General features: G+C 41.8%; 5 protein-coding genes across 17 annotated transcripts; 2 read left to right on the top strand and 3 right to left on the bottom strand.

Annotated features, from left to right (window-relative positions):
* Positions 1-3795: 3795 nt before the first annotated feature.
* On the bottom strand, positions 3796-5699 carry LOC124190967 (ubiquitin-conjugating enzyme E2 H-like). The gene is made up of 6 exons (XM_046583863.1): positions 5572-5699; positions 5188-5490; positions 4983-5059; positions 4755-4922; positions 4564-4691; positions 3796-4490 (listed from the first exon to the last, which is right to left on the bottom strand). The coding sequence occupies exons 2-6, from the start codon at positions 5238-5240 to the stop codon at positions 4356-4358; spliced, it is 561 nt and encodes a 186-aa protein (XP_046439819.1). The 5' UTR covers positions 5241-5490; positions 5572-5699; the 3' UTR covers positions 3796-4355.
* A 465-nt stretch (positions 5700-6164) lies between these two features.
* On the top strand, positions 6165-11069 carry LOC124190965 (glycerate kinase-like). Its single transcript, XM_046583861.1, has 6 exons — positions 6165-6344; positions 6413-6587; positions 6649-6906; positions 6972-7364; positions 7429-7866; positions 7932-11069. The coding sequence occupies exons 2-6, from the start codon at positions 6428-6430 to the stop codon at positions 8162-8164; spliced, it is 1482 nt and encodes a 493-aa protein (XP_046439817.1). The 5' UTR covers positions 6165-6344; positions 6413-6427; the 3' UTR covers positions 8165-11069.
* Positions 8559-9850, bottom strand: LOC124190966 (E3 ubiquitin-protein ligase rnf8-B-like). Its single transcript, XM_046583862.1, has 5 exons — positions 9718-9850; positions 9398-9661; positions 9245-9334; positions 8822-9185; positions 8559-8756 (listed from the first exon to the last, which is right to left on the bottom strand). The coding sequence occupies exons 1-5, from the start codon at positions 9781-9783 to the stop codon at positions 8665-8667; spliced, it is 876 nt and encodes a 291-aa protein (XP_046439818.1). The 5' UTR covers positions 9784-9850; the 3' UTR covers positions 8559-8664.
* Positions 10308-11606, bottom strand: LOC124190969 (thioredoxin-2-like). Its single transcript, XM_046583864.1, has 4 exons — positions 11464-11606; positions 11177-11281; positions 10984-11109; positions 10308-10926 (listed from the first exon to the last, which is right to left on the bottom strand). Exons 1-4 carry the CDS (start codon positions 11485-11487, stop codon positions 10864-10866), a joined length of 318 nt encoding a protein of 105 aa, XP_046439820.1. The 5' UTR covers positions 11488-11606; the 3' UTR covers positions 10308-10863.
* Positions 11607-11737: 131 nt separating this feature from the next.
* On the top strand, positions 11738-20797 carry LOC124190963 (chromatin modification-related protein eaf-1-like). 13 transcript variants are annotated; one of them, XM_046583853.1, is made up of 14 exons: positions 11738-11908; positions 13464-13693; positions 13763-14390; positions 14457-14682; positions 14758-15727; positions 15794-16021; positions 16082-16771; positions 16856-17050; positions 17204-17404; positions 17614-18179; positions 18251-18431; positions 18500-18754; positions 18832-19110; positions 19172-20797. In XM_046583853.1, exons 3-14 carry the CDS (start codon positions 13775-13777, stop codon positions 19493-19495), a joined length of 4731 nt encoding a protein of 1576 aa, XP_046439809.1. In that variant the 5' UTR covers positions 11738-11908; positions 13464-13693; positions 13763-13774; the 3' UTR covers positions 19496-20797. The 13 variants fall into 13 exon arrangements, with proteins under 13 accessions (XP_046439809.1, XP_046439804.1, XP_046439808.1 ...); XM_046583848.1 differs by lacking the exon at positions 11738-11908 and adding an exon at positions 12138-12255 and having other exon boundaries at positions 14755-15727; XM_046583852.1 differs by lacking the exon at positions 11738-11908 and adding an exon at positions 12138-12255.
* The last annotated feature ends 489 nt before the right edge of the window (positions 20798-21286 follow it).

Below are 21286 nucleotides of genomic sequence, written 5' to 3' on the forward strand. Positions count from 1 at the left end.
TTCCACCATGGGGCGATTAAAGGTATTTAACTCGGCGGGATATTACGAGCCGGATCCCTCCATGTTGTTGTTATTAATAGACAATTGTAACAGAAGGGCAAGGCTTAGCTCACTCTTAAGGTCGTCTTCTTCTTTTTCTCTGTCTGGCCCTCAAATTTTGAATTTTATTTATTTTTTCTTAAATGACGTCATAGCCGGAACCAAATTTGAAAAAGAAAGCCTCGACATTAGCGAGCTTCGCTACATTTTATTTTTGAAACATAATTCAGTCTCGTTTGTTCCACCAAGGAATTTTGGCTTTATTATATATCCCAAACCACCCCAATTTTCCCTACATAGTCGGCACCCGGAGCAAGGCTACACACATGCGTTCCACCACGCAGCTCATGTCTTTTTCGTGAATCCGTTCTAGATAAAACTGTCGATTGTTATTGGCATTTCCAACGAGTTATCGTGGCCCACGTTTGATGGTTGACTTGTTCTCGACGACCCCCATCTCGTTAGTTTCACGCCCAACCAACGACTAGTACGTTTAATTGTAGAGAATAAAGAGCTGTGGAAGGATGTTCCAAGTGCCCAGGAAATCCCCCCTCTCAAAACTAATAGGACAATCGTGACAAACTTGTAGACGATTTTTACAAGTTGTGGGTACAGATTATGCCTTTTAAAGGTACTGATTTATTGTCCTAATGCTAACCAAGTACACACATCCTGCCAAATGAATAGAACCCATGGCGCATATTCAACTGCAAGCCAAGCAGTTTCAAACGCAGTCAAAGGCGTCACCTCACGAGGGGGGAAAAACTATTCTGAACGTGGTTAATATTTGATGTAGGTCAACGATTTTCCAGGGCCTCTAAGACTGTACTACTACTACTACACACAAATGTTCTTGAGCCATCATCATTTGCATTCGAAAAAACAAGAAGATGGTTATTATTATTATTCTCTTTTTTTCTTTTCGGTTCGCTATTGTTGTCGGCGCGGGAGATTTTTTTCTTCGTCTAAAGTTTACGAGTTGGCCGAGAGAGAGACTCACGAAAATTATTGCGCTCGCTCAGTTCATTATTCTTGTTTAACCGGAGAGCTCGGCCTTGTTGTTTGTTCAAATTCGCTTTGGACATGGTAGAATTTTTTTTTTAATTTTTGTAAGCAGTTCAGCAGCGCGGTCCGCCATATATCCAATCCGTTCCATGTGTACATACATCCGCCGAACCCATTTTTGTTTGCTTACATTATTAGCGGAAAAAAAAGAACTATAACTTTCTCGTAAATATCTCGACTACAAGTCTGTAATCACTGTCACACCAGGTTCGAATTTCTTATATGAACGAAATTCTTTATTATTCTTCCCCTTTTATTATTGGAATTACTACGTGAATTACATCGATATAGGCAGAGGATTATTTAAACCAAATTCAGGGTTATAAATAGCTCGCTGAGCGCAACCTGGTTGTTTGAGTTCTTTTTCTTTTTTAATAGCCTTTAAAACCGAAATTAAAGCGAGTCGTCTCATTATTTTTTGGCCTACGGAAAAAAGGGTCAGCGCAAAAGGATCTGTGCTGTTTCAGGATAAAATAAGATTTACAACGGAAAGTCGAAAACACTTTTTTTTAAACAGCAACAACAACATTTTTAATTTTTATTCCGAGGCCCTTGCGCCCATTATATTAAAATGTAGACCGTCTTGTTATATATTATTCGATTGGTTCGGCTCTGTATATCCTTGAATGCCAAATGAATTTTTAAAAAATAGACCAAAAGTGTCCAGTGAAATTCTTGACATGGCGGAAGAATAACCCCGACCTGCTCTCTCCGGCTTGGAAGTAGAGTAGCAAATTATTTCAAAATATTAAACTTTGATTAGATTTAAATCTCAAGCTTTGGGAAAGTCTGACGTCATCTCACGCTGTCGAGAAAGTGGTGTGCCATCAAGTTTTGAGATTGCGTCTGATTCGTGTGCTGGATTACGTGTTTGCATGCGCTCAGCTATGAAAGTGAAACGAATTTGATTCTTTTTTTTTTTTTTTTTTTTTTAAATTTTACCTGGAAATCAAAAGTGAGATGATGAAGAAGCCGGTCGAAAAAATGTTGACTGGATTACCCCGAGGTCCAGTTTTGACTGGCCAAACTCTTTCGTGTGTGTTTATTTTTTTTGCGCCCCAACAACATTTCCCCATTTCCTTCTTTCATTCCCATCAAAAAACGACTTTTTTTGTTTCTTTCGAAATCGAAAGTAAATAGCTAAAGGTGCGCTGTTCCAAATTCTCCTATATACCGTATAATGAAAAGCTAATTGAACCAACGAGCTCTCCCCGCGGCCCGTTCAAAGACCCACCACTTTCAGGTGTTTTCTCCGCCGTGCGCGGCATTTTTCTTCTTCTCTTTTTAAATAGCAACAACAACAATAACTAGTCCACGCCACAAAACACGTCCCCCCCCTGAAAAATCCCATTTTTTTCACGAAAAATTCACGTGTCTAATTATATCTCCAATTTTCAAAAAGAAGCGCGACGTTTAAATATATTTTTATTCCCCCCCAAAAAACGAAACTTTTCCTCCGACAGTTTGTTGTATGACATAACAACACTTTGTGTGTGTGTGTGGGATGATGTCATTGTTGAGAAAAATGGGCTGGGAAAAAGAAACAAACATTTCACCAGTTGCCAAGTGGCAACTTAACAATTCAGCAAATGTCTACACAAGGTGACGAAGGACGGAGATGAATGGGCAATCTCCTGGCGTGGAACTCCTCGTGCCATCTAGATGTTGAGATTAACTTCAAACGTTTCGGCACAATTTTCTAGACAATGTTTTTTATTTAAAACGATAAGAAACTAGTTCTTCTATACAGATTGGAGATTTATCTCTAAAATAACCGGTTATCGTGCACTCCCTCCATTGAGTGAATTACCTATTGAATCGCTACCACTTCTTTGGAAAAATCCGTCAACAGCACGCGCGCGTGACTCTGTCCCGATGATAACAACGTCGAAAAAACATATTTTAGAAATCTTATTTTTTATTTTTTATTTATGTGTATGTGTGTGGTTAGCGACAGCAGGCAATAAAAAGATTTTCCTTCGTGTTGACTGCTTATACAGCCTACGCAAAACAGTCGGCCAGAATCACAATATAAACAGGTGCGTTTATCTTTGGGGTTGGCCGTCAACGAGACACACATTTCTTCCCCCACCAAACAAACGTTCCGGTCGGGTTCATTTGTTGGAACACCTGTGGCCGATATCATTCAAAGTGAAAGTTTTCTTTTGATTGAGAGATTTGTTTGGTTTTAAGGTTGCACTATAAAATGTCACCTTTGAAACAAACAAACAAAAAATTGACAAAGAATTATTTATTTATTTATTTTTTTAGAGATTTTATTTTTCTTTGAAAAACCAAGTATTCCATCCCGACATACAAATTTCTTAAAATCGCTTGGTTTCATTTCCAACTAAAACAAAAAATCGATTTTTTGTGGTCCGCATATTCCGCGGTGCTGTTACATTCGTGAAAAAAAGAAACAATCGAATCTTCTCTAATAAACGCACGGTCAAAAATAGTTAAAGGTGAAACAAAAGTACGAATTAAGCTACAAGAAAAGAAAAATCTATTCGATTCTCCTGTCAAGTGACGAGAGAACCAAAACAAAAAGAACCTAAACATCTTGTCAAATTGCTACCGAGCCTGTGAAGCTCCGCTACGATACTTTTGACATCTCGACACACAAATACACACACACGCCGCGCATATACGTTGATATTATTGTCTTTTTTAAAAAGTGTTTTTTTTGGGGGGGGAAGATCAAAATGAGTTGATGAGCGATGCTAAATCCACACGAAAGATGTCAAACAAAAAGATGAATTATGTGATGGAAAAAAGAGGGGGGGCTCTCACTCTAAAACATTTATTCTCTGACTGCCCAAGGCATCTCCACTTTTTGAATGAAAATGAAATTTTTGCTGCTTCTTTTTAAAAATCGGGAAAAGAGCGGAGGGAGGAAAAAATTGGTTTTGGCAATTATTTTTGTTATTTTTTTCTAATACAGAAATTTTTTCAAAAGGATTTGAAACATCCCGAGAATAATTAGGATGCAAAGTTTTGTTTCCATAACAAACGAGCAAAGAGAGAGAGAGAGAGGTGCCAGAGGTGGTGGGTGATTTATCGCAATCATTAATATAATATAGCCCATTATCGGGATGAAATTTTGTACGATGAAACCTTTCTTCCGTTCAACGATGAATGAATGGAAAAAAAGAAAAAAAAATGTTAGCCACTTCAATGAGAGATAGAAGAAGAGGGGGAGAAAACGTAATAAACGACGAAATTTTTCATGTTAAAACAACGAAAAAGTCTCATAACTCCATGTCCTGAGCTTCGTCCTCACTGAAGTCCGACATGGAAGATTCCGAATCTGACGACAGGTGAGCGGCTTCTTGGGCTTCCTGCTCTCTTAAAGCCTCTTCAGTTGCAAATTTTTTCACATAGTCCTTGTCAATAGAAAAGGTCAGGTGTTACTATTGATCTATACGGATTGACACATGTCAGACATTGAAAATGTACCTGCACTTTTTTCTTGTACTCTTCGGGTTTGTGAAGATACATGGCTGCTGCATCGCCATTCAGTGGATCAATTGGATTTGGGTATGTGAGAAGCTGTGGCAGAAAAGACTCGAAGATATTGGACAAATCTGCAGATGAAAAGACAATGTCTCATTATTCATAAAGATTTAAGTACATTTAATGCAAAATACCATATAAAGCTGTCCAAGCTTGGTTGATGACATCAAGACAGACTGTTCCTGAGACCTCGTCAATGTTTGGATGGTAAACCTTGTTCATGAATCCAATAGATGGTGATTTGAACGGATAGTGCTCTGGCAAGTGAACTCGGACTTTCCAAATCCCTCCTTCATACGGTGCTACATTTTTCAATGAAATAATGACCTGAAAACAACCATGAATGATTTCTCATCACTTACTTCCTCTTGGACCATAAAACTTGACAGCAAATTCATTAAGTCCTCCAAGGATAGTGACCTCGTATTTGCTTTCAATCCTGAAAACAAAAACAGCGGGTATTACAATAAAGACTGTCAAAAACAATAATCCACAAACAAAAGAGTTTGAAGCAAAACATGTGTGAAACTCAAGGCCAGATATGATTCTGTTAAAATAATAACTTACAATTTAATGACATCTGTGTCCATTCGACGTTTTCCAGCACTGGGCGAGGACATTTTTGTTTGCACTCCAAAATCGACCACCTCGCGGAAAACTTCAGTCTGGGTTTCCCCCTCGAAATAAGAGTAGGTCCCCTTCTTTTCAGGTTAGACTCGATTGATTTGTGAAATTATTTTCGCCACAACTAATAAGAGAGGACACAATGGCCGACTGCTAGTCCCAAAAATTCTAATCCCTTCTCGCCTTGTGTGTGACGTCACCTTTATTTATAAGCAGCACGAGGAAACTGGTCTCTCAAGGTATTGCCTTTTGTACAGTAAAACAACAAATGCAGTCGATTAAAAACGGAAGAAAAACAAGCTTAGAATCTTGGAAATTATGTACTACCCAAAGATTTACGCAGCGAGCAAATGAAACAAACGATGAGCTTAGCACACTCTCTCCTGTCCTTCGCCACTGGCACTGTACGAATAACCATAACAAAGACAGAAAGGCTAAAAAATCCACCAAGTCAGCTGTGGCTCGCCACATTGGGTTTTGCAACCTACGCTCCTTTATTTATCGCAGTAAAATGGAGGTGGTTGCATAACTCTGCAAATCTAAATTACGTTTAATATTTTCCCTTGATTATTCCGATTACTTTCATGCATTTAGAATCATGTTTCGTGTTAGTTTTTTAACGCAGCCCTGGTCGTGTGGCCGTAGCGCGCGTATTTTGAAACGATGGATTGAAAATGTAGGTCAGGATTCTGCGCGTAAACAACTCCGTCGTATAATGGAGAAAGGACCAATCACTATAGACTAGTAAAACTGGTTAAAAATGAGAGAATTTGTATCGTTTGAATAGGTCGTCGAACGTGATCACGATCAGGCTGAGAGTCCAACGTTTACATTTCCGACCCAGTATCAATTGCTTATTTACATAAAAGATATGGTTACAATGAGCTATCTGAAGGCATGTTTACAGCAAAGATTCCTATGGCTTTACTCTCAAAGTTTTAGCTTGATTGTATTGCGTGATAGCGAATTTATTGATGGCTAATTAAAATTAACTCATCAGCTGATTTCGTCTGCCTTAACAAATTCAACGTGTCATTAGCAGACGAACGAACTGTAGGGGAAAAATAAAGAATTACACGTTCAAATCACAACAATAACTCGTAAGATTCGTGAAAAAATGCTTTTGCTTGCTACACGTTTTAAGCATTTATTGCCATTAACTTGAAAGAATTGTTGGCTGGGAATGGTGAACGTCATGAATGAGATCAGACTCATCTACAAAGCTGCCGTGGATGCCGTGAAGCCTGGTCAACTTGTAAATCAAGCAGTCAGATGTTTAGGAAATGTAGTTACAATTAAGGAAGAATTGGAGATTGAAGTTGACAACAACTGCCATGTGATCGGTATACTTTAGTATGAAATGTGTCTAAACAATATTTATGAGTTCACTTTTTGGATATATAGGATTTGGAAAGGCTGTGTTAGCAATGGCTCTCCAAATGGACACAATTATTGGGCACCACACGATGAAAGGAATCATCTCAATACCACATGGAGTGATGTCACAGTACAGTCTGCCAGATCAGTTTCTGAAACGGTACACCATCTATGAAGGTGCGGTCAACAACATTCCCGATGAAGAGTCCTTAAAAGCAACTAAAGAAATAGAAGAAATGGTTTCAAACTTGAAAGACTGTGATGTTTTGTTTGTATTAATATCAGGTATTTCCTTATTCCGTATTTCCTAAAGATTTTAACATTGCTAGAATTAATGCTTTTATTTACAGGAGGTGGATCTGCATTACTGGCATCACCAGTAGATGACCTCACTCTGGATGACAAGCAGAAAACCATACAACTATTGTCAAAGAGCGGTGCAAACATACAGGAATTGAATTCAGTAAGAAAGAAACTATCTCGAATCAAGGGCGGGAAACTAGCTCAGCTTTCATACCCAGCTACAACCGTGGCTCTAATTCTCTCTGACGTTATCGGCAACCCACTTGATGTCATAGCCAGCGGACCGACTGTCGAAAATAAAGATCCACAGAACAGAGGCTGGAATATCATTCAGAAATACCAGTTGGAAAACCAACTGCCTGTAAAAGTAGCAAAGTGTCTCTCGTTCACGTCGCCTAGGAACGAAATTTCATTCGATCACGTCCGGAATTATTTGATTGGTAATATTAAAGGTTGAAAATAAATCTTTAGTAGTCAAGGTTAACTGTTGTAATGTTTTTTTAGGAAGCAACCTAACTGCGTTACAGGCAGCTGAAGCTCACGCTACCCAGATTGGGTTTGTCACGGCCGTCTTGAGCGACCATATTCAAGGAGAAGCCAAAGAAATAGGCAAGAACTTTGCTCAAATAGCTCGAATTGTTGCCCAGATGATGGCAAAATCTAACGATCAACATAAACACATGGAAGCGTTATCTGTCGCGGCGGAGAACTTGAACGTTGACCCACGTTTCTGCTGCACCCTGGAGAGGCTGATTCGAGGATGCTTCAACACTCGCAAAAACTTGTGTCTTATTGGTGGAGGAGAGACCACAGTGTCAGTTCGAGGTTCTGGTCTCGGAGGAAGGAATCAAGAAATGGTGTTGAGCTATTTGGTGGAAACAGCTGAGAATCCAGCTTCCTTAGACGAACTAGATGTTGTTTTTCTAAGCGCTGGAACAGATGGTAATATTAATTTACTGACATCTAATCGTATTATTTTTGCCTATAGTCTGTTTACTTATCTATAGGTATTGATGGGCCGACTGCAGCAGCTGGGGCTACGACTTGTGATGGCCTATTTAAAGAAGCTCAAGCACAAGGTCTTGATCCCATCACCTACCTGGATAACAACGATTCATACAACTTCTTCCACCTATTTCAGCAAGGTAATTATCATTTGATCACTGGGCCAAGTGGCACCAATGTCATGGACATCCATATTCTTTGCTTTAATTGGAAGCAAAGAAATGTATCCTTGTAGTTATGCTTGCCGGCAATCTTTCCTATCGATCAAGACCAAAATGTGTCGACATAGGCATGTGCAAGCAACAGTCATTCGTTGTGTTATCGGGCATTTAAAGAATAAGGAAGTGTATACATAATTCATTGGCCTACCAACTGCGTCAAAGCGTCAAGTGGAAAATAACCCCGACCACCGACGTTTTGTAAATGTTTTTCTTTTTGCGGTTATGATTTTCCTTCCGTAGCTTGACAAAGTTATTTCTCAATCACCAACATTTCGCCTCGTTTCCCTTTCAGTTCCGTGCCTTCTGAAAAAGAGATAAAGAGAGCAGTTCTTTTTTAAATTATAAATCTTTGTATTGAAATCTCTTCACAGCTCAAGTTTATACTGTTTATATAAGAAAAATGCTTAATTAGTTTGGAAAGGAAAATCGTAATAAATCTGAAAATTAATACAAATAAAATTATAGCAACTAGCATATAATATACAGCTTTTTAAATAAATTGACATCACAAAAGTTAACGCCAACGTGGTCTCACCGACCCTTGTTGAAGTCTACGAACGGTAGCAGGGCGAGATGTCACTGACGACAGAGAACGGCGACGAGTAACTGCATAAATATAAGACTTAAATAACTCGATTGAAATTTATAAATATTGATAACAGAGGACTGACCATTTTGTAAGTTAATCCGTGGAAGTGATGGCATTTCTTCAACTCGCATCTCTCCAATAAAAACGTTGCGGTTAGTTATCTGATAAAATGGATTGGATGTGTTGGGTTGACGTTCACCAGTCAACAAATTTCGGGACAGTTCTTGGTGTTGTTTCATCAGTTCCTTTCTGTTATTCTTCTCATCCTCGGAATAGCCATCGACGATGATGCCAATAATGTTGTCCATCGAGAAGTTCCTCCTTTCTGAAGTGATCGATTCTCTGCAGACTGGACACCCGACAATAGGTGCTCTATTCTTTTCAAAATTCTTCCATTGAGTGACACAGTATTGGCAGAATGTGTGCATGCAGTTTAACGTTGTGGCCTGAAATATTTGTTGGAAATGTCAACGAAACTAATTTTGTTTAAAACTGTCAAACTTACAGACACCATGAGCTCCGAACAGATACCGCATCGTAGCTCAATTTCCATTCGCTGCATTTTGTCTACGACATTGCTAGATGAGGCACAATCCTAATTAATAAAAGAAACAGTTAGACTATAAATCAAGTCGTGCAATAAAATGAAATGTCACACCTGATTGCCGGCGACGTTCTCCTTAGCGTGGTCCTGTTGAGCTGCTTTAGCCATGATTTGTTGTTGTAAAGTCCTGACTTGTTGTAATTCTCTTTGAACACGTGACTGAACTTCGGAGTCGACTTGCAGATGCAACGTCAATCGGAATTTCTCCTTCAACAACTCACACTGCTCTTCTCGTAGCTGGTTCAGTCGTCTTAAAAGTTGGCACGTGCGCTCAAACCTGGCCACAATTCGATCTTTCGAGATTCGGAGTTCTTTTTCCTATTTATACGAATGCATAAATTTTAATTATTTAATGATAGGACTGCGGTACTTACTCGACTTTTCAGCTTCACAATTCTGGCTTCGAGTTTCAGTTGACGTTCACGTGTCTGTTTTCCCATCTTGATGCTTGATGTACGTCTTGATCAGTAGCTCGTCGATGTCGAATGAAGTCTCAGTGGCAGAAATGTTCTGCGAACTAAATGTTTTTGGATTAAGTATCGATTGAGATGATCGAATTGGGAATTTTTTTTTGTGCCGATAATATTGGGAAAAGTTACGCAATTTATTGTAGCAATAAAATCGTAATTTATTGTAAATTTTGTCGTTGATTCCGAATTGGCATATCATTAATATTCGGTCGAATAATTTTCGATTATGATTCTAGTTGCAGTTAAACGAAATGGATGGCGCAATAAAAATTCCCATCCTATTTGGTAATTTCCCGCTATAACTAGACAAAGTGTCCTCCAAAACGGAAAAGAGCACTCTAAATTTACATTCCGTTGTGATCGCTGTAGCTAACAGGAAGAAAATGCAGTTGTATCTTGTTATAATTTTTAGGGTTCCCTTTCTGATCGTAGGCTCATTTTTCTATAGGAAATTCTGTAGACCCTCTCGGTGCCTTAATTTTTCCATTACAATGTATTAACTGCCGTCGTAATCAGATCTGATGTAATAAAGATTGCTAGAGAGTCACGTTTTACTCGAAATCCAATTATTATGTTATCGATTGGATATAGCGGCTGTTTCGGCTCTTTGTGTGTGTGTTACTGAGCGATTTAAATCTGACCGTGAAATCCTTATAGTTATCAAGAACCCAACCGTAAAAACTGGATTTCATTACAAGCGAGAGAGGGACGACACACTGATCAATATTAATATAGTTAGTTAAAGCTTTATCGAACGCATTCATCGATTTAGGTTTAGGCAATGTCATTAAATTATTGCTGTTGTTGAAGTCGGGGTTCCCGTTGCTATGGCTTCTTAATGGTATGAAAAACGCTGCAGTTCACATCAATTGGGAAAATGTGAAAATGCTTTTAGTTTATAGTGTAATTTGTATCTAACAATGAAAGAACAATTTTTTTGTCAGCCTGTATTTCCTGTGGTATAATGCAGAAAATCCCATTACACAATTATTTAATATAAAAGAGCATAGTATTCATCTAGCCAATATACAGGCCACATAACTGGGAAATCTATTTATGTTGATCAATCAGTTTTCTAAGCTGGTCTTCATTGGCTCCAGAAAACTCAGCAACCTATAATGAAACGACAGTTAGAAAGCTGTAATTATGAAATTTTTAGAGATGACTCACCTTTACACCATTCTTCAAGTAGAGGAATGTAGGCATGCACGAAATGTTGTACTCAGATGCAACATCTTCACATTCATCCACATCAACTTTAACGAAAACAACATTGGGCATCTCTTTCGACATTGCCTGCAGTAGAATTTGAAAGTTGATGAAACACCTACTTTGAAACAGTTATGAATATTAAGTTGGTGACCTCAATTTTTGGAGCAATCATCTTGCAGGGGCCACACCAAGTGGCATAAAAGTCCACAACAACTAATTTTCCTCCTGCTTCCTTCAACTGGTTATTGAAGTCTTGCTAGAATTTTTCAAAAAGAAAGTATATCAAACACGGAAAAGGAACCGTCCACGAGTTTGTTGTTGGTTTTGTAATTTGGCATAACGCAACAACGATAAAAGGAGGTCAAATTGATGGCGTTTCTCTCCTTTCAAACGATGATGTAACAAAAACCGAGAGCATGAGTCGATTGAAATGTGTACCTTGTCCTTAACTTGATAGACCATGATGATTAATATATCCCAAAGTTTACACGAACAGCAGGAATCGAATGTCACGTGAAGATCCTCGACGAGCTACTTGCAAACGACCGGCTCAAGCGTAAAATGACGAGTCAGAATTTAACGCACAGATCGGACAAGTGTCTTATGTTTGTTGCTAGCGCCACTGGTGGGAAAAATGAGAACATTTAGGCTTGGGTTCTAATTGATTCTTCGGGCCTTTAATAAATCAAGTTTGGTTGGATCTCATAGTCTGCCATCTAGTGGCGAAGCATCAGTCCCCAAGGAAAAGATTCAATTTCACGAGCACTTGAAAACTTATCTTTCACGCGTTGATCATTATTTTTAGTAATCGTTTAATTTTTCATGGTGTCTAAAAGTTTTCTGTAGTAAATTATAGCCAACGAATGGAGTAGTGACCTACCTAGTGAGTAAAAACCTCTAGTACCGCCCCCTTTTCCAACATACATTTTGTTGCTGACGTAAAACGTAAATCGTGAACGATGCACATTAATGGAAGGTCCCCTCATCACAACCCACGGCTTTGATTAAAGAGCCACAGTGATGCGATTAAATAAAAAAATGAATAAAAATGAACCAAAGAATGTCATCAGAAAAACATAGGGGGAGCCCACAATCGCACAATGCCATCTAGCAACCGATAGTCGAAATTAATCAGTCAATGGCGTCGTCGTCACCCGAAGAAAGCATTGTGACTAGTATAGAAAATGCTTGTAATTAATTCTCGCTGATTGCAACAGTATATCGTATTAGGTGTGTACAATCGTGTTGCTGCGTGTGTGTGTGTATACGATGTGGGTGCAAAAGTTACCTCATTAAACGAAGAGGCATCTGAGAGAGAAGCAGAGAAACGAGAAGCCTAGAGAGGAGGGGGTGGAGTCCAGTTGTCCATTGGAGGGGGGTGGCTTGGTGACGTCAACATATTCGTTTCTCCCCGTACTGCTGGTGCTGGTGAAAATTGTCTGTAGAAAGTCCCTCCGTGAATTCGTTGGAGAGAACCCCAAAGGTTCTGACTGGCGAGACTAGGGGGAAACCGTTGGGCTATACAGTGGGCGGAGCTTGGGCAGCAGCAGCAGCAGCCCAGCCAAGGCTTGTGGATGTGTCGCGGTTTTAACTTTTTTCTTACAACCGACTACTCGGAGCTAGTGTAAAGAGAAAAAGGGATATTATTTCGAATGATGGAATTCTCGGGGGCAGGGTCACGTGTGCCGCGCCGCTAAGGTAGTCCTCCATCCGTTTCGCTCATTTTCATCGACTCGATCAGTGTTTTCAACGTGTTTTAATTAAGTTTTTTAACCAACCCCACCGTCTAAACAACGAGCCTTGACTCTGTGTGTGTGTGTGCTCATTCCCTATACCCTTGCCACATCAATGGCTGTTGTGTTGTGTGTGTACGTGTTTGCCAGCGTGGGCACCTACGCCATTGCTCTCGATTCGGCTGCTCCTCCGTTAATAATAGTAGAAAGAAAATCATCGTCTCGTTCATTAAGTGATTTGCTTCTTATTTAATGATGACCCCATACATTGTCGGACAGTAGTATAGGCTCCCCCCATTGGCTTATTCTTGAGTGGGTCGTCAGAGAAAACACCGAAACTTTTACTCCGTTTGCCTTGGTTTCCTTTTTATTATTTCGCTCATGCGCAGTCCCGATCAAAACACACACGAGTGAGAAAAATCAACCCAAATCGCTAGTTATTCCATCACATTTGCGTCTTGTTATGTTTTGCATTCGTCGGCCGCCAAGATGGCGGCTTGTTTTTGTTGTTACCACGATTATTCTTTTCGAAATTGAATATCCCCTCAACCCATTACACGTTTTTTTACTAGCCATTAAAAATCCAGTGGCCGGATGTTTGAAACTCGATTCCATTCGATTCCAATTTCTAAAATGCTGTTGTGAGGATGTTATCGCGAGAAGATGATCAGTTAACACAATTTCGTTCATTTGTTTGCGTTTCAGATGTGGTGACCGACAGACGCGCTCTACATAATTGTGTCGGAAGAGCCTTCACAACCAACAACATTGGACTTTTCTCACACACTTGATCGTCGAATAAGCAATAGAAAATAAATCTAACGTGTCGATATATATTTTGGAGGAGCACGTTCATGGTTTGCCCAACTTATGGCCTGACGGATGTGTGACCGGCGCCACCTGTATCGAACATCAATTGTTCCTTTCCGTTTCAGGTTGGCTTGATTAACTAATGTTGAGCTAACAACATGATCAATAATTCTGACTTGATTCGATCCATTCAGGACTTGACGGATATGGATTACGATGGGCAACGTTTGTTGGACGTGATCAATGATCCCAACGCCCTGGAAAGTTTCCTGGGCGGAATAGGGAATGGGAGTGGGATTAACAACGCTGCTAACGCTCACAGTGGTGTTTCGCTGGATTCGACCCATACCATCACTCAGCAGCAGTTGGCCAGTCTGCAACAGCAAATCCAACAGCAGCAACAACAGCTGCAGCAATTGCAACAACAACAACACCACCAACAGCAGATACATTCCCCGTTCTCGGTTCCCGTCAGGTCGCCGGCACCTGGTACAAGTCCGGCTGCGACTGTGATCCTTCGTTCGCCCGCTGCTCCTCCACCAGCCGCCAGTCCTTCTTCGCTGGCCTCCAGTCCGGCGCCCAATACACTTGGACATGCCACCTCTTACTCGGTCTCCTCTCCGGCACCGGCTCCGTCGCCCGGTCCTCAACAGTTTAGTTACCGAGCAGTTCCTTCCCCTCAACAGAGGACAGGCTCCTTGTCCTCAACACCGGTGGCATCGCCCATCAATTACCCTCCTGGGCCAGGTCCAGGCAACACAGGGCAAAACACCCAATCTGTCCAGTTGCCAGCTGGCACCATCACGATTCCGGCTCTCGCTAGTACGTCATTTTTCCTTTCCATTTTGATTGCATCATTCTCTCTAATCGTTGGCCATTTTCTTTTAGCTGCTGTCGGACAAGTCCAGCAGCTCGTTTCGGGTGGCCAGGTGCTTCAGATAGTGTCGGCTCCTCCACCCGCCACGCCTCCCCAAGTAGCCGGAACAAACACGACAACTTCCCAACCGGTAGTGAGACATCCTGTGGCTGCTGCACGTTCCAAGCAGCCACAGCTTAGGCCAAAGCCAGCAAACAACTCAAGCCCTGGCCCGGTTCAACAGGCTCATGCTGTCAAGTATGTCAAATAATTCCAGTGATTGTAGAGAGAATAATTTAAAAAATGTTAACATTTTCTCCCCTTTTAAAGTAGTCCAAGAACTTCATCACCAGTTATTGTCCAGCAGCAGCAACAACAACAACAGCTTCACCATCAACAGCAACAACAGCAGCAACAACAACAACAGCATCAGCTCCAACAACAACAACAACCACAACCCGTCCAGCAGCAAATAACGCAGCAACACGCGACGGGCCAAGTAGTGCAATTGGGTACGGGTGGGCCTACGGGTACATTGGTCTTCTCAGGTGGAGGAAACGCCATGTTTCCAGCGCTGGCCCCAACCGGAGGCCAGTTTTTCCTTCAGCAGCAGGGTAGCGGAGGTTTCCAACTGATCGTCCGACCTCCCGTACCTTCCAGCTCGCCTCCCAAGCAGCAGCAACAGCAGCAGAGCATTGTGATGCAACCTCAGATTGGTCAGACCGTCCATCTCGCCCCAAACAACAACAACCGTCCGGCGACTGCTGTCGCGGCTGCCGTCCCTAATCCCCCCTGCCACCCTACCATATCCCAGCACCACCAGCCCATGGTAAGATTAGTCACTTTACCTGGCCTGGGCACTGTCCAGCTACAGCAGATTCAGACGCCCAACGGACCGGCCTTCCTGGCCGTCCAGCAACCACAGCAGCATCAGCCTCAACAACAGACGCAGCAGCAGCAGCAACAACCGGCTACCTTCTTACGTAATCATCCTGGGCAACAAGCATTTATCCAACAACATCACGTCATTCAACAGCAGCAACAGCCTCACATTGTCACTCAACAACAGCAACAACCTCATATCCTCAACAACCTTACTCAACAACCCCAGCAGCAGCAACAACAGCAACAAGACAATATCCGGCTGGTATCCAGTCCCGCTACGACGTTGATCCCGAATAGTGATAATGTCGTTGATAACAACACCAACAACAGTACAACACCATCCACCACATTCGCCACCCCACCCAATAAAAAGCCGCCCGCGAAGAAGAAGCCCAAGCCAAAGAAGAAAAAGGAAGAAGTATGTGTGTCTAGATTATTTGTAAATCAAAGAAATTGTTTTAATGGTGTGTGTGAAAATCAACAGGTTGTGGTTGAAGAAAAGAAGCCAGCTGTCCAGGTCAATTTGGCTGAACTGCTGAAACAAACGGGTATTGTTGACGACGACGAATCTTTCTTTATGGATGATGAACCGACTCTGCAGCCGCCACCACCACCACCTCCTCAGCAGCAGCAGCAGCAGATCCAGCAACAACTCCCGATCCAAATTCAGATGGAGCAGCCGATTCCGCCTACAGAGACCAAAGAAAATAACGTAATGAAAAATTGCTAAATGTAAATTTGTTCCAGGAGTTTAATCAACATTTTTAATTAGATGATGCTGGCACCAATGTTGAGTGAAATGAACCTCATTCAGACGCTCCATCAACACGGTCTGGCCTTGTCTGAAGATGATCTTCACACGTTGCGGAATTTTATCAAACCGAGTGAACAGGCTAGTGAACAGTCCAGTGCCTTAGGAGGAAGTGATTCGCTCGCCAATGGACTTAAAGGAGCCACCATGTTGAAAGCACCGGCTGCAGCCGTTTCACTGACCCTGGGCAACGGCCAAGTGATCCAGTTGACGGGCGAGCCTTTCGCAGATGCCCAACAACAGCCGAGAGTTCAGTTTGTGACGAATCCTTTCGACGCCCAAGCGACTCAAGTGTTCCAGGCCGCACCGCAAGCCGTGGCGGCTCCTGCCGCTCCTCCTCCTCAAATGACTGAAGTGATGCACTCGACTAATCACGGGTTTCAGAACGAGTTCCTCGAGGATTTGGCCAGGAGTCAGATAGTGTCGGATTCCAAGAAAACCAAGAGCAAAGCGGCTCCTGTCCAGAGAGCCGCTCCTGCCAACACCAACAACAATGCCCCCAAGAAAAAGCCCGAGCCGCGCAAGAAGAAACCACCTCCTGTCAAGGCAGGAGCGAATGCCGGAACGAATGCAACCGGACAAACGACTCCAGCCCACACGGGCTCGGTGCCTCGAGTGCAGACGATCAAATTGTCTCCTCAGAATCAACAAGTAGGATCTCGAAAAATAATCAATAAGTTGTCTGGTCCCTTGAATGTTAATTTTTACCGAGAGTATTGGTGTGTTAATTTCTAGCGATTTGTCAATAATTCGTTCCCCCAGAATCTGCGCAACATCCAGGCCCAAATCCAGTACCTGACGTCCAAAAAAGATCCTACTCCTCAGGACACTTCTCTCTTGCAGAAGCTCATTGAACATCACCAAAAGATACTGGCGACGGGAAAGCCAGTTCCCACCATTCCGGGCCAGCATGCCCAGGGCATTCCATTCGTAAGTTGCTGGAGTAGAACAAATTTTTTTTTTTTTTCTTTCTTGAGCATGTTAGCACATTTTTATGATTGATTGTTTGTTTGTTGATTTGATTTGGTTCCTTATTTTTTCTTATCCTCCCTGTCCACGTGTGCTTTTGTGTCCTCCTTCCAGAATCCTACTCCTACTACTGCCGCCCCTGCCCCTCCTGCTCCAGAGAGCGGAGTGTCTGTTGTTCAGCCTGTCCCTCCCAACACTGGCCCCACCAACGTGTCGAGGTCTCAAGGCAAAGTGGCTAATGTGCCGGCTAACATCCAGCAAAATACGCACCTGGCTAACCTTCTCCGCCAACCCGTCTCCGATAAAAATTCAAGGGTATTTTTTCAAGCTGACAATTTCTCACTTCTATTTTTGTTTTGGCTTTACTGTTCTTGTTTTATTCATCAATTGCTCCAAAGTCTCCCCATTTTGTCCTCATCTCGTCTTCTTTTTTTGAGCTTATATTTGTCTGGGTGGCTGATTAGTTTGCAATTTCGTCTGTAATCTGTCACTCCTATTAATCATTTTCTTGTTTTCGATTAAAGATGACGACGTCAAACGCGTCGAATCAACAGGCGGGATTGCGGCAAATTCAACCGACAGCCGCCCAGCTGCGAGCTGCGACTCCGACCACTGGTGTCGTTGCTACTGGAAACAACAATACTCCCAATTCGCAGCAATCAAATCAAGTGTCCGTGTCAACGTCAGCGTCCATCTCTACTTCGTGTTCCACTCCAGCGGCCTCCAGTAATTGCAGCACGGCCACCGTCACTAATAACGTCAATGTTATTAGCGTGACGACGACCCAGTCGACCATTCAATCTCCGATGGGCACGCTGATACTCACGACAATGGACGGAGCAGGAGGAGGAGCTTCTCCAACTCTTTCCACCGGCGCCACGAGCAGCTCAACTACAATAACCAACAGCTCAACGGCGGTAGCATCTCCGGCTCCATCAGCAGAAGCCGGACGAAGTAATGCTACACCGGCCAGAGGAACTAAGCGGCCGGCCCCTCCTTCTGCACCTCCTAAGCCGAGCATAAGTAAGAGCACGCTGTTTGAGCACCAACTGAAGACCGATCAAAGCGGAGCTCTAGCGCCGGATTGCAAGTGAGTACACAATAGATTCGGCTGCTTTTTGTGGATGCGATTAACTGTGAGAGTCTCTGTGGGATTTGCAGGACCCCATTTAAGAATAAGACGAATGCCTGTAAAAGGTTGGTGCGTTATCACGTCTTTCACGAACTGGGTCCCACTCCGCAGGAACTGGAAAAGGAAGAAGAGGATTTAGAAACTCACGCTCAACAGTTGCTCTCCAAATTCCACCAGATGATTAACAAATATCATTATCTTCTTCTCATGGTTAGTAGTTTAGTATTATTCCATCCAGCATCCGGCCGGAATAATTGATTTTTGTTGTTTTGAAACAGGAGAGCACAAAAGAGGCTCCTACTTCCGAACACGTGATGGTGGAGAGGATGTTTGCTGGTGAAGAGAAACAGTCACTGGAACGGCTGAAAGAGGAAACACGCGTAGCCAAAGAATTGCAACTGACTCCCGTTTGGCCCGTGAAATCGGAGCCAACCACCTCGGGTGCCACTGCTACTACTACTCCCGTGGCCACCAACGACATTGTCAATGGCCGCAGAGATTCCCCTTCTGAAGATCTGAAACTGACGCCAAAAGTATTTTTAGACACGAATTTATCTGGCGTCTGCTTTAGTATTTTATTTTTAACCTTTTTGATCAAATTATTTAACAGATGGCGTTGCTGAAGTTTACGAGGAAGGAGGGCGAAGGCTACAAATCTGAATTGCAGATACCACAAGAGTACAAAGAAGTGCGAGTTATGGTGGAGGACGTCGTCAAAAGTAACGGCAGGATCAGAGAGTCCCTCGAGATGAACCATTCCGTCTCGATAAACGACTCGGCCATGGCCGGACTCACTGGCAGTACCATCGAGTCCAAACCTTACGACGAATGGGAGGCGATCCAGCGAGAGCTGGCACTCTACCCGGATGCCAGGGATCGCGACGACATGGTGAGATTCCCGTTTCACTTTTGAAGACGTGCCAGATTTGTAAGGAACATTTTGATGGCAGGGATTTGATGGAGAGGAAGGCGGCGTCATCTACGACGAAGATATCAAAGCCCAAATGCAGAATGCCATCGACGACTTGTTGAGACTCAACGGCTGCGACGATGTCATCCCGCCGCATCTCCAACACCTGGCCAACAATGCGGCCCATCCTGCCGCAATTGGCGCAGTTGCGTCTTCATCTTCTGCCAATTACGAGGCCAGCGGTGCTGCAGGAGGAGGAGGAGGAGGATTCCCGCCGCCATTGAAAAACGGTGAACAGTTTTGCAATAACAGCGAAATGCAGGTGGATCTGGCTCTCAATGAAGCTGTCAATAGTATTCTGTGAAAGACGAAGAATTGATTATTAAGCATTGTTGTTGTTGTCCCTCCTCATATGTAACCGGCGGTCACGGGAGATTGGGTATCCTTTGAATGGTCGGAAGCCTTATTCAGAAAGAAGTGGGAGAAAGAGAGGTTATAGAAGAAACATTTTTAAAAAACACACACACACACACAATAATCCCTCAGAAACAAACGACCTCCATTGGTTGTTCTTTGAAAGAAATTTATTGTGTCATAGTAAAAAAAGGAATTTTTTCGTTTTTTTTTTTCTAATTCGAAAAACAAAAATATTGAATGAACTTTAAATAGGGTCCTGCACGTTTGGGTGCAATTAAGCAAAACAAACAAAAAAAAAACGGTTCATGTGATCTCTAAAATGTGAAGAAATGACATAATATCTCCTTTCACCTTATTGTATGTAAATGATGAGCAACACAACCCCCCGTGAAAAAACATTGAAAACAAAACACCACTTAAATAAGTGAAACCTAAAGCTAGAGAGCTCAATCTTGTTCTTTGTGTGTTTTTTGTTTGTTTTTTTAAATTTTTTCAAAAATTTGATAGCGAAATAATTTTGAGGGATTTTTTTGTTGTTGTTGGGTTTTGTTGCCTAATTATTTTTTTCCTTCTCTCCCTCCCTCTAATGTGAGCCTACGTCTCAGGGCGAAAAAAAAGAATCACCACTCCACCCAATTACATCATTTATTATTATTTTTTTTTCAATTGTATTTTTCCCTGCATGTCCTCCAGCGTCTCTCTACTCCCGCGTTCGGATGATGGTGATCATCATTCGACCGCTTACGACTAGTGTTTACATGTTTAAAAGAAAAAAAAATCTAAAGTAAACAAAGTAAGGCATGCATTTTTTAAATGGCCCGAGCCGCCCTCAAATTCCCATCAAAAGGAGGAGATTGTCCAAAAGAAAAAAACATCTTTTTTTTTTTTTAGATTTTTAATTTATTTGCCACCACCTCCTGTCCTCTTTTTTTAAACTTTGCGTGTGTGTAATATTGATTGTGTGTGAGAAAGTATGTCCTGTTCGATTTTACATCGTTTGATCATATTTAAAAACATTCTATATCCAACTTCCCTCTATCTCCCTTTTCCTTTTGCTGCTGATGCTGCTGGTACATAATTTGTGACTTTATTATTAGTGTCGAATTGAGAGTGTGTTGCAGCACAATTGAGTATTTGGGATATCAGAATGGTCGTCTTCTACTTACATGATAAAAACATTTGCTCCCGCCCCCCTTGTACATACTTATATATTGATTCATAATAAAAATTTGAATGAATTTCAAAATAATTCGCGAGTTTTTGGTTTATTTTTTATTTCATTGAGGACTGGCAATGCTTTAGCAAAAGACTTTCAGACGTAAACAACGAATAAAAAGGTAAGAACTTGTTCGCTGTTCTCTCTTTTGTAAGGAATTATACACAATAATAGAATTAAAATGTTGTAAGTGTCTGAACAAAGTTTAGTCAAATCAAATGAGGTAAATACTGATTTTTTTATAATAATGAGTATTGAATTGACGTAATACCGAGAATAATTTTGATTTCTTCATTACCTACTTCTTAAATATTGCGGTGTTGTTAATGTTTTTATAACGTGTACCGTACAGGTAATAAGTAAAGATAAAATATTTAATAAATAAGGGGAGAAAAAAGAATCCCGAAATTCCCAAATAAGATAATTAAAATGAGAGACATCACATTTATTCTCGGTATTAGGTCGAGCGTCGTATTACGTACCTGCGAATGTTTGCTTCTGAAGAAACAGTCCTCTATGAGT

The sequence above is a fragment of the Daphnia pulex genome, chromosome 3 (assembly GCF_021134715.1).
Source record: "Daphnia pulex isolate KAP4 chromosome 3, ASM2113471v1".
In the NCBI taxonomy this organism is placed as follows: domain Eukaryota; kingdom Metazoa; phylum Arthropoda; class Branchiopoda; order Diplostraca; family Daphniidae; genus Daphnia; species Daphnia pulex.

Excerpts from the sequence above, each read along its gene's own strand:
- LOC124190969 (XM_046583864.1), bottom strand. The coding sequence starts at position 11,487 with ATGGTCTATCAAGTTAAGGACAAG. Across the intron at positions 11,282-11,463 it reads TCTATCAAGTTAAGGACAAG|CAAGACTTCAATAACCAGTT; the intron begins GTACACATTTCA and ends GAAAAATTCTAG. Across the intron at positions 10,927-10,983 it reads ACTTGAAGAATGGTGTAAAG|GTTGCTGAGTTTTCTGGAGC; the intron begins GTGAGTCATCTC and ends GTTTCATTATAG.
- LOC124190963 (XM_046583848.1), top strand. The coding sequence starts at position 13,775 with ATGGATTACGATGGGCAACGTTTGTTGGACGTGATCAATGATCCCAAC. Across the intron at positions 14,391-14,456 it reads CACGATTCCGGCTCTCGCTA|CTGCTGTCGGACAAGTCCAG; the intron begins GTACGTCATTTT and ends ATTTTCTTTTAG. Across the intron at positions 18,755-18,831 it reads ATCTGAAACTGACGCCAAAA|ATGGCGTTGCTGAAGTTTAC; the intron begins GTATTTTTAGAC and ends ATTATTTAACAG.
- LOC124190966 (XM_046583862.1), bottom strand. The coding sequence starts at position 9,783 with ATGGGAAAACAGACACGTGAACGTCAACTGAAACTCGAAGCCAGAATT. Across the intron at positions 9,662-9,717 it reads TTGTGAAGCTGAAAAGTCGA|GAAAAAGAACTCCGAATCTC; the intron begins GTAAGTACCGCA and ends TCGTATAAATAG. Across the intron at positions 9,335-9,397 it reads AGAACGTCGCCGGCAATCAG|GATTGTGCCTCATCTAGCAA; the intron begins GTGTGACATTTC and ends TTTATTAATTAG.
- LOC124190967 (XM_046583863.1), bottom strand. The coding sequence starts at position 5,240 with ATGTCCTCGCCCAGTGCTGGAAAACGTCGAATGGACACAGATGTCATT. Across the intron at positions 5,060-5,187 it reads GACACAGATGTCATTAAATT|GATTGAAAGCAAATACGAGG; the intron begins GTAAGTTATTAT and ends TTTTGTTTTCAG. Across the intron at positions 4,491-4,563 it reads AGTACAAGAAAAAAGTGCAG|GACTATGTGAAAAAATTTGC; the intron begins GTACATTTTCAA and ends TCTATTGACAAG.
- LOC124190965 (XM_046583861.1), top strand. The coding sequence starts at position 6,428 with ATGGTGAACGTCATGAATGAGATCAGACTCATCTACAAAGCTGCCGTG. Across the intron at positions 6,907-6,971 it reads TTTGTTTGTATTAATATCAG|GAGGTGGATCTGCATTACTG; the intron begins GTATTTCCTTAT and ends TTTTATTTACAG. Across the intron at positions 7,867-7,931 it reads TCTAAGCGCTGGAACAGATG|GTATTGATGGGCCGACTGCA; the intron begins GTAATATTAATT and ends ACTTATCTATAG.